The sequence below is a fragment of the Halyomorpha halys genome, unplaced genomic scaffold (genome assembly GCF_000696795.3).
Source record: "Halyomorpha halys isolate HHAL.00 unplaced genomic scaffold, Hhal_1.1 Scaffold12.1, whole genome shotgun sequence".
Classification (NCBI taxonomy): Eukaryota; Metazoa; Arthropoda; class Insecta; order Hemiptera; family Pentatomidae; genus Halyomorpha; species Halyomorpha halys.
Window position 1 is genome coordinate 1,206,966 of NW_027109908.1, and position 11,217 is coordinate 1,218,182.

General features: G+C 31.4%; 1 protein-coding gene across 1 annotated transcript in view; it reads right to left on the reverse strand.

The window, feature by feature from the left end:
• Nucleotides 1-9,614: 9,614 nt before the first annotated feature.
• LOC106679384 (zinc finger X-chromosomal protein) overlaps nucleotides 9,615-11,217 on the reverse strand; it is a gene marked incomplete in the record, with an annotated part of 7,267 nt that continues 5,664 nt past the window's right edge. Inside the window, 1 exon segment of the mRNA XM_067048070.1 lies at nucleotides 9,615-11,056. Coding sequence (XP_066904171.1) covers nucleotides 10,026-11,056 — 1,031 coding nt within the window.

The window sequence follows — 11,217 nt, forward strand, 5'->3', positions numbered from 1 at the left end:
GTTATGACAGGCTTATCTCATAGACTAGGTGGGGATAGGACCGAAGGATATGTTATAATATGGAGATGATAGCTTATAAATAAATTACTAACAAGGAAAGTGCAAGGTCAGATTTTGTTGGGTGGTAGAGTTTTCCTAGTGATGAAGAAATATGGTTATACGGGCCACTACTCAATATAGTTTTTTAGATATTGCAATCGAAGAGGCAATTCAGGGCAAGTGGGGCGAAACGTTGGTTAGCAATATAAAGTTCATTAACAACTATTTCAATGAGGGTAAAGCCAAGCTAATATTAAATACCATTTAAATGTAGATTTTAATCAAAATGTTCAGAGCCATTTTGGAGAAAATGGAAAAAATGTGAAAAATCGATTCAATACGAGGAAAGCGCGAAAGAATTTTCCTGTTTTTTCTTCCTTATCCTTACAAGAATAATTGAGGCATTGAAATGGAAAAGGCTATAAGTGCCAGAAATACGAAAAATAAGATTTTGGCGGGATAACCATGAAAAAACCAGCGCCAATCAACTGGTAACCTCCAAAAGTTCCTTCATGAACGGTTTAGTTCCAAGAGCTGTAATATTTTCATAATTTTAATACAAACATTTTGGCCAGCTATCTTTTTTTTTTTTCTTTTTTATCAAAACTAGTTTTTGGCACATACAGGTTTTTTAATTTCCATGCCTCAATTCTGAAAATATATCAGACAAAAATTGAAAGTATTGCATGCGCTCTACCACGGTTAAAAATAGTTTTCAACACTTAAACACTTAGGCATGGCATCCTATTCTCCATAGTTGACATTGAGAGTTATTGCCGCACCTAGAATGCCAGAAATGTCTTGAGAGGCGATTTAAAAAAAGGTGATAGTTTCTCAATGCGTACTTTCATTTTGTTATTGATGTTTTTTTTAAATTACTATTAATTCTCAGTTATATCTGAAATAATTATTTATTTGAATCGAAATTTACATTTTAATGTTTCTCTTGGCTTTTGATCGAGTCTGGCACCAAGATTGGAATATTAGATCCTTAAATTCCGACCCCCTACATACTTCCTCACAGTGCTTATTCGCCCCTCTTTCCTCAGTCTGCTGGTGTACGTCAGGGTAGTATTCTTGGTCCTGCCCTTTATATAGTTTTTACAGCTGACATCCCATTACATCCTAGCATTATCCTTAGCATTATCCAAGTATTCCGATTACACATGTCTATTGTCAGTGAACAATAATTCTTCCATTGTATCCTAAACCCTCCAACCCTACATCAGCACCCTTGAAGAATGGTGCAAAAACTGGAGAATTAAAATAAATTTGGATAAATCCCACCGAATCACATTTACCCTTTGTCGTAAGGGTCGGGGGGGGGGGGGAACGCCTACCTCGGGAGCGTTCTGTCACCTATGGCCAATGAGGAATGAGATTCAAAATAAGGTAACGCTCCAAAAGGGAAGTGGAAGAAAAGAGATAGGGACAACCAGACCAGTGAAAAAGGGCATTGAAGAGGAAGACTCAGATGAGAGGGGACCCGGCTTGAGAGAGGAAGAAAGACAGGATTCGAAGAGAAGGAACAGATGATAACCAGTCCATCCCACCTACATCTTCCACATCCGCTGAATTTGGTAAATAGTTGTAATATAGTATTTTATGGCAAACAAGCTATCTAAATCATTTCTCTGAGTCATTGTAACATAATTTAATTTTCTCTGAACTGTTAAGTATAAATATATACATTGTTCCCTTTTCTACTTCATGTACCTATGTATAATTTTTGCCACTCCCTAATGTGTCCTACATTTAAATGGTAAATTTTATTAAATTTAAAGATACTCAATAACTGATTAACTGGTAAACACAAACAAGCCTTTGGAAAGGAATTCAATCATAATAATTGTTTTTTAGGACTCCATATATAATTAATTAACTTATTTTTGGATAATTGCCTTTAGCGATTATCCTGGCATCCCGATTAAATCTTGAGACAGTACATAGCAACTACAACTTCTATACTCTACAAATTTGTGATTAAATGTAAGGTTTTGCAGATAATTAATGTGAAAAATCCCTATTAACTTCAACGTAATGTTGCCTTAAATCGGGTGTGGCATAATCTTACCCCTTAGCGTCAATTTGGTTTAAAGGAGAGTATGGTCATGACACCCTCTGTTGCTTACACTAGGGGTATTCAAGATGTTGTGTTAAATGTAAAATGTTTTACCATGTTAAGTGTTATAAGTATAGGATTATAAGAAGCCCAGTTTCAAGTCATGTTAAAGGTTAACTGCAGCGGATTTTCTGAGCAACTTGCTATATAACCTTTTCTTCCAAAACTTCGTGTTATTGTTTAATTCTAAGTTTTGATTAAAATAATTTATTACAACATGCCTAAAGTGAATGAAAAGTGGAAGTTGTGTAAAATTTTGGTTACTGAGTGTCTTGTTGATCTTCTAACTTGTGAGGAAGGGAATCAAGATGACCTAATTGGCAACTGTCATTACAATATTATCATCCATTTCTATAATAGTTTTAAAAACATCTAAAACAACACTAACAAAATCGAAGCACAAAATACGAGCAAGTATTACATCACATACTAAAAAAAAGGAAATATTTCTCTATTTAAATGAGTTTTTCCTTTCAACACGCTTTAACATGTTAAACTAAAGAAAGATCTTGAATACCCTTAATGTATCTTACATCGTGAAATGCACCACGTCACTTTTCTGACATGAACTAAGTTTCCCATACTCCGTTGATTTAAACGGATTTAAAAATTAAAAAATTTAAATCATCAAATATTTCAATCACCATAATCAATTGTTAAAAGAATAAATGTAACTGTTATATTAACCATGTAAGGCCGATCTGGTATTACATAAAAATATATGATAAAATATTACAAAATACATTTTTGAATATATATATTGAAGATCATGAATACCCCTACTATAAGTAACTAGAACGAATATTTGGCATGTGTTTTGGATGGTAGTGTTCCAAATATAATGGACGTAGTGGCGTAGCAAGAAATACTGTGACCTACGGCGAAATTATGGAAGTGGTCCCATAGATGATTTTACACACATCACGGAAACTTTCAAAAGTGAATATATTTTTTTGGAAAATATTTCAAAATAACAGTAAACCTACGAGTGTGTTATATTCCTTAATTTGTAATTTATTTAATCACAGTATATGATACAATGTAGAAATAAAGATTAAACAATTTGTACTAAAGATGATAACCCTTTTATCTACCAATATATTTCCAGTTCAAGTGTGATTTCATCATATCAATATTGCCTTAGTGATAAACTATGTTTTCATGGTATGCCTACACTTAAAAAATTAATTAATAATTATTAAGGCTACCTTGAATTAAGAAGTCAATGCCCTTAAATTAAGTAATAAATGAAAGCAGATTGTTCACAATTCATTCAAAGGCATCGTTTTACAGTAGCATTGATAAAACACAGTAAAACTCGTGAAATATTCTTTTGTTTTTTTTTCATTTATTTATTTAATGTAATTTACAACTGTACAAATAATAAATAAAATAAGTAAATCTGTGGAAAGTTTCATTTACACTTGAAATTCTTGGGAAAGTACCACCCGTTGGTGGTACTTCAAGCATTAATTTAAATTAGAAGATCCCGTGGCCATCTTCTTTTCAGACGCCTTGGAGGATTATCAGAGATTATTAAGGATGAGAGATTAAGAACTAATGGGTTAGGATGGGTTTGGAATGAAAAGACGCATATCTGTTTTGGGACAAATCTGCAACGAATGGGATGTTAAGGTCTTTGTGGATGAATTTATTTGTAACTTAATAAGGATCATAAAGGATTTTGGAATTGGAAGGATTGGACGCGGGAGGAATTTGCTGGTTTGGTAGAGCCCCAGAGCTCAATTCCGTATGTCAAGTAAGTGTTGTAGCAATCAAAATCTACGAGCAGTTCCTTGTCGTTTCAGTCTTGTATGTGGATTACATGTAAGTCTCTTGTCAAGATGGAGTCCTAAGTATCGAATCTGTTCAACAGGCATTAGTGGAGTATTTAAAAAGGATACTGTAGGACAGGAATATTCTGTTAAATACTTATATGTATAAGAATGATCAGTACTACGTTGAGCAACTAAACTTGGTTGAAATCAGACTGAAATTACTTATTTTACACATCATACTTATTTTACACAACATTTTTTTTTCTTAGGATAATAATCAACAAAATAAAATATGGGAGGACCTTTGCGTACATTTTTAGGTTTACCGCATAAATATATAAAAATGGAAATTTTCAAAACAGAAGGTCACATTTTAATTTTATTTAATTTAATTAATTCCAAAGCTGACTGAATTTATTTCAATTCGCTTCTGACGTAAATTTAACTTTTTGACAATTGTTTTCTTCATATTAAGCAAAAGATTATATCGCTTTGCTTTAATAGTAGCATAACTAAAAAAAAAAAAATTTTTGCAGAAGAATGAAGAAAATCAAATCAAATTGAATTTCCTCAACCCTCTGCAGAAAAAGAGGCTACCTTCAACCCGTTTTCATTATGACATCAACCCAAACCATCAACCATGGGGCTCGGAAGAAAAAAAAAAAAAGGTTCCACCATAGAGGTTGGCACATCTTCATTTTCTATGATTTTCCATCGGAGAACAGATGTACCTGTATTAAACTGTTATCAATCTTTCTCGAAAAGGGCATAAAGTTAATTGTTTCGTTATTTTTAAGAGTATAGTTCGAATCGTTTTGTTAAACTGTGACACATATATTCCTTAGGGGAAAGTTGGAAGCCGTTTTTATTTTATTTAACAATAAAATATTTTGATCCGAACTTAACCATTTGCGAGTCAAAACCAGCCGACGTAACTTGCTATGGTAGGAAGGCGAAGCGGGGTGTGGGATGAATGAGATTGGTTAAGATTTTGCTAAGATTGATAGAAGACTGAGTAAATACAATTAATAAATAACTGTTTTGTCCAACAAAAAATTTTTATGATAAACCTCTCGTACTATCTGAAAAACATATATTTTGAGTTCGCATTAATGAAATGATTTAGTATCTTTCCGTGAAGTTTAGAAGGCACTAAGCCACATTAAAGCACGATGTAGATAAGAAGAATAGTGCCTAGTAAGGCGAAAATGTTTAGAATAAACATTTTATTTTGTTTATAACTACCAAAATTCATATCTAACAGTTTCTTGAAGTTCGAATAACAAATATCAACTTTATTTCTGGATGAAACAATATGTTGTCCCACTTTGGAAGTTTTATCGGTCTAAATTATTTTAATAATAATAATAATCTTTATTTATTCTGGGATTGATTCCTTTAGAATAATTTACAGGCGTCAAAATTAGGCTTTGGAGCCAAAATAGAGATGAAATTACATGATTTAATAAAATAAATTAATACAATGAATTTAAAATATACAAATAAACAACAATAATTAACAGAATATATAAAATAATGACAAAACAAATAAAATAAAACCACTTGTCATATCATAAAACATAAGATGACTTCTGATAGTAAATAAAAATAAAAAATAAAATGTACATATAATGTAAATCTAATGTACATATTTACAATTATAAACAAAAATCTAATATAGAAAATATATAAACCATTTTGAAACTTTCAATTGTTATTCTTCCGGAATTGGGTGCACAGAAGGTGATTGATGATACGGGATTTGAAGATTGGAAGGGTATTATAACTGCGAATAAAGGAGGGAATAGAATTTTATAGGGAAGAGGAACGGATGAGGAAAGATCTACCAAAGGCTGCGGTTCGATGGGTAGTTACATATAAGTCTGAAGGCCGTGAGGACTTAAATTGAAGGATATCTGAGATGTACGATGGACGGCGGGATCGGATAACTTGATAGAGAAAGGAAGAAAGGAAATATTTACGACGGAAGGAGGAGTAAAGCCACTTCAACTCTTACAGCATAAAATCGGGTGACAGAGGTGTCCCTGGGGACCCCAAAGATGAATCGTACAAAGCAATTAATTAACCAATTAACAATTAAGTTTTAATTTTGCTTCGAGATCCCCAGAGACACCCCGTAAACCACACAGCAATAGTCAAAGTGGGGGAATATTAAGGAAGTAACCAGGAGCCTACGGGTTTCAAAAGGAAGTAGGTGACGAAGATAATTTAAACGCTTCAGGGTGGAAAAGATACGACGGGAAATATCGGAGACGTGTTTTTTTCAGGAGAGAGTTTGGTCTATAGTGACACCAAGGTTTTTGACGTATGGATGGAATTGTATTGGATTGTTGTTTAGGAATAAGGTTGGATTAATATGTTTTTATTAAATCATTGTCAGATAATATAAATATACGAATCGCTATAGAATTCCAAAAAAAAAAAAGATATAGTGAATGGTATTGAGATTAAATGTTTAAATTAAATTTCATATTTTGAATCAAGTAAGAGTATTATTGTTGAGATTACATCCTGTAATACGTCATCGATTAATATTGATTCGATTTTTTTTAAATCGCTTATATAATAACTTGATGGGATCAATTAATTTTTTTTTGAGCCTATATTAGATATTTTACCAACAGTTTTATAAACTTGGAATAATTACGTTGGTCATCGATACTTCTGTAGGTTTGTTCTACTACTGAAAGCTATCATCTATATATGATTTTATTTTTCTCAATATGGATATATTGAAAAAAAAATATCAATATGTATATTTTTAAAAAAAACCATAATGCAGAGTACAGGATTTGGAACGGAAACACAATTACTTCTCCAGCTCCTGCAAGTTTGATGATAGTTCCGAATCATGTTGGAATGAACCAATTGATATTTTAAAATCAAAGCATACTTTCTCTCCTTTAACATTCAAATGCTACTGTAATATTAAAAAGATGTACTTGAAATAAACGAAAAGTAAAATATAAATCGAAAAAATTTTAAAGTTTTTTAAGTTATCAAAATAATACTATTTACTTTACAAATGAAGTTATCAAAATAATACTATTTACTTTACAAATGAAGTTATCAAAATAATACTATGAAATATGTAAAAATAATAAATTTAGGTTTATACTTGTTTCCTTACTCGGAAAAAAACAAAACAAGATTTCTTTGTATGCTCTTCTTTATTATAATGTCTGTGCTCTTTTTCTTTAAACTTTTTATAATTTACTATTAAAATATAGCTTAGTTAATTTGAAGATGCTTTTTTTCTTTAAAACCAGCACATATTGAAAAATAAGTTGAAAAGTAGGAAGAGTCCTGCTAAAATATATTTATTTAGTCAATTTATTTCTAAGAGACACAAATACCCTGATGAGTCTACAAAGTATTGGTAGATGGAATAAAAAATGGCGGTTATTTCAAAACCTTAAAAAAACACTAATTTTTCATTCGGAGCTCTATATCTTAAAAACTACCAACAACACTAAAAAATCTAAAAGAACATTATTTAAAGAAGAGTTAATTTTCTAAAATATGAGCCCTAATTGAGATATTTACGTTCAATAGTTCTCGAGATATAGCCTTTTAAAAAGCAGAATTTCATAAAAATGTACTGAAATATCAGTAGTTAGTTAATTTATTTTGAGAAATCTATATCTCAGGTACTATGTTACGTACAGATGTCTATCAGCAATCAAATTAAAGCTAGTTTAATGTACTATAAAGTACTTTATAACCTTTACTTTCGTAGGAATAATAGTTTTCATAATATTTGCAGTAGAGATATAGTTTTTTTTTTTAAAAGCAACATTTCATAAAAAATGCATCGAAAAATCAGTAGTTAGTGAATTTATTTTGAGAAATCTATATCTCAGGAACCATTTGACATACAGATGTCTATTAACACTCAAATTAAACCTAGTTTAATGTGTAATAAAGTAGTTTATAGCTTTTATCTTTGTAGGAGTAGTAATGCCACATCACATCTCCCTCACCGAACAGCTCGTAGACGTCCCTGTTGGTTCGCCAACTCCAATTCTTGCCTACCTTGACACAGCCAAAAATTCGGCGCAGAATTTTTCTTTTGAAGACCTAGATCTTAGATCTTATATAATCATATATATATCATAAGATATATCTCCAGTAATTTTTATTACTATTTGAATCATGCAATGCAAGTACCTACGATTTTATAATTGAAATAAATTATGAAACAAGCAAGGAAAAAAATGAATCCATGTTGTTATACGAATAATTTTTTTTTTTTTTTAAATTATAATATTGTTTGACTCAATATATCCACTATAATAATAATGATAAATCATAGAATTCCAAGGAAGTTATTTCATTCAACTTAGTGCATGACTTTTATAATGCTATGTATATGTATTGGGTTCCCGAAACAGTATTTATTATGTATTCCTTTATTTTTACTTCTATTATATCCCTATCAGTTTTAATACAAACAGAACTACAATTCTTAGAAATGTATTCCATGTATATTTAAACCAAGAACTAGACACCACAGGCCTCCTTACTATGGCGTACTAGACGTAGTTTTGTTTAATTACTCATTGAATTTCTTTTCCAGTGGTTCCATATTCACCAATTTACTAAGCTATGCTGATCAGGTGGCATGCAGGGTATTTAAATTATAAAACCAAGTCTGATTAACATTAGATTATATTTACACATAAGGTATGATGGAAAAGAGAGCATGAACAGGCTGACATCATAATAATTGAAGGGATTATATTAAAAATAGTAAATTTTAAGAAAACAAAGTTCAATTTTCGTTGGAGCTGTTTTGAAATGTACTTAGACCCATCTACATCTAGGTATCTCAGTTAATTGGATTTTTGAGTTAGAGTACCTCACACTAGCTAGATAGGAACCTACCTCCTTCATCCAAACTAAAGATTCTAAAAATGCTTCATATCCCCTTCATCTACTTACTCCTACAATTAATATTGCTATGGAATTGAGAATACAAGGACCAAACTTATTTTATTGATTTTGATTTCTAATTAATTTGCCATTCAAAATTACAGCTTAGGACTACTACTTACCTAGACAGTCCCATTTTAACTCTTTTTCTAGAATCCTCCTTGTTGAAGATGACCTTTTTCCCTTCTACTTTCTTCCCATCCATTTCATTGGCAGATCAGATTTTGGGGGCAGAAACTAGAACTTAACCTAAACATGGACATAGCTTATGACCTTTGATCTTCAAAACACTTTTATATATTTTCTGCTTATCGTTGTGGCTGATCATTATGCAGGCACTCAGCAATACTTATCTAGAGTGGTGGTCCCTTGATTCTTTGAGCCACCCCTAATGGTCCCCAGAAGAAAACCAACCCTTTTTTTACCTGCGAGTCGGTCAATAAGAACATGAATATTTAGTGAATTAAGTTTAACTTTTTTTTTCCTCAACACGGTATTGTCAATACATAGCAATAATAATGAAATCGTATTTTTAAAAAAATATTTGTTTATTTTTTATAAGCTACAAATAAAAATTGCATGACAGAATCAGTAAAACTATAAAGTAGGAAAATCTCCAATTACTATACAGTAAACCATTTCTTTAATACTTTATTTGTAACATGATTTTACAATTTAGTAATATTAACAATCGTGGAATAGTTCATTATAACATACTTAATAGTAAATAATTTATTGTTTAAATTAACATAATTTAAAAAAAAAAATAAGGCACTATTTAAACAACATCACCTACTAATGGCAATACCTTAAAAGAATTTATTTCATAAAGAAATAGTCGTGATGTTAACAATATATACAATCAAGTAGCAGTGCTTAAGTACATAAATAAAACATTTTAAAAAAATTAATCAACAATTATGAAATATTTAACAATTTGATGCTTTTAAACTAAAGACAATAAAAAGTCTGCGCATTTTGGAAGTTAGAGAAAGATTAAATTTAATGAACTGATTTCATTTAATTTTCTTGAATTTCGGTTCAGACTTTCTATAACATAGCAGTAAGATATTTTTTTTTTTTTGGCAAGAATATTGGAAACTCTAACAAGAAAATCACTTAAATCTTATCTAATGGTCAGAGTTGTTGCTATTAACAACTTCTTTCTTGGTCTTAAGGTGTCTCTTGTCAATATGACACTTCAAGTGATCCGAACGAGAGGCTCTGTACTGACAGTGTGGACATTGGTGAGGCCTCTCTTTAGTATGCTTCGCTATGATATGTGCCTTTAGGGTATGTGGAAGGGTTGCACTGTACTTACAATGTGGGCACTTATGTGGCCTTACCTTTTCATGCTTGCTCATTACATGACAGTTCAAGGTACTCATTTCTGTCGCTTTGTAATCACAATACGGACATTGGTGAGGCTTTTCTTTTGTATGCTTGTATCTAATATGAGTCTTCATGTTACCAGATTCAGTAGTCCTATGATCACAGTAAGGACATTTATGTGGTTTCTGATGAGTATGTTTGTACATGATATGCATTTTTATAGTTCCAAATTGAGCAGCAGTATAATCACATTGTGGGCACTGATGAGGTTTGTCTTCAGTATGCTTGTTTAATATATGAACCTTGACTGTATAGGTGAAAGTTGCTGTGTAATCACAGTAAGGGCATTTGTGAGGTTTCTCTTGAACATGATTGTACAATATGTGTGACTTAAGAGCTGCACGCAAATTCGCTCTGTATTCACAATATGGGCATTGGTGTGGTTTTTCTTGTGTATGTTTACATTTTATATGCGTCTTTAGGGTGCTTGAAAGAACAGCTCTATATTCACAGTATGGGCATTGATACAGTTTTTCATGGGTATGTCTCGCTCTTATGTGAGATCTAATGCTGCTACAATGGTATGAACGGAAATCACAAACTGGACAAGTATAAAGCTTTCGGTGGTTTTCATCTAATATATACTCTCTTGATTGGAATTCACTTCTAGGAGTTGGTTTGACCATGCTAATCTTATGTTTTTTCTTCCTGACTATTCCTTTTAGTAAATGTGGGACATGAATGGTCTCAATGTGGACTTTTAGTTGCATCATTTCGGCTTTCATTTCGCCACAATGGTAACATTCATAAGATGGTTCTTCATTCTTCACTATAAACAAAAAAACAATATTTTATTAAAATAATAATTTTAAACCAAAGAATGATTGGCAACTCAGCATCCTTTCATTTTCATACCTCTGGCTGTTTCCTCTACCATGTTGCTCCTTTTCATTAAAACAAATGATAACTAACACAAGAAGATTCAATAAA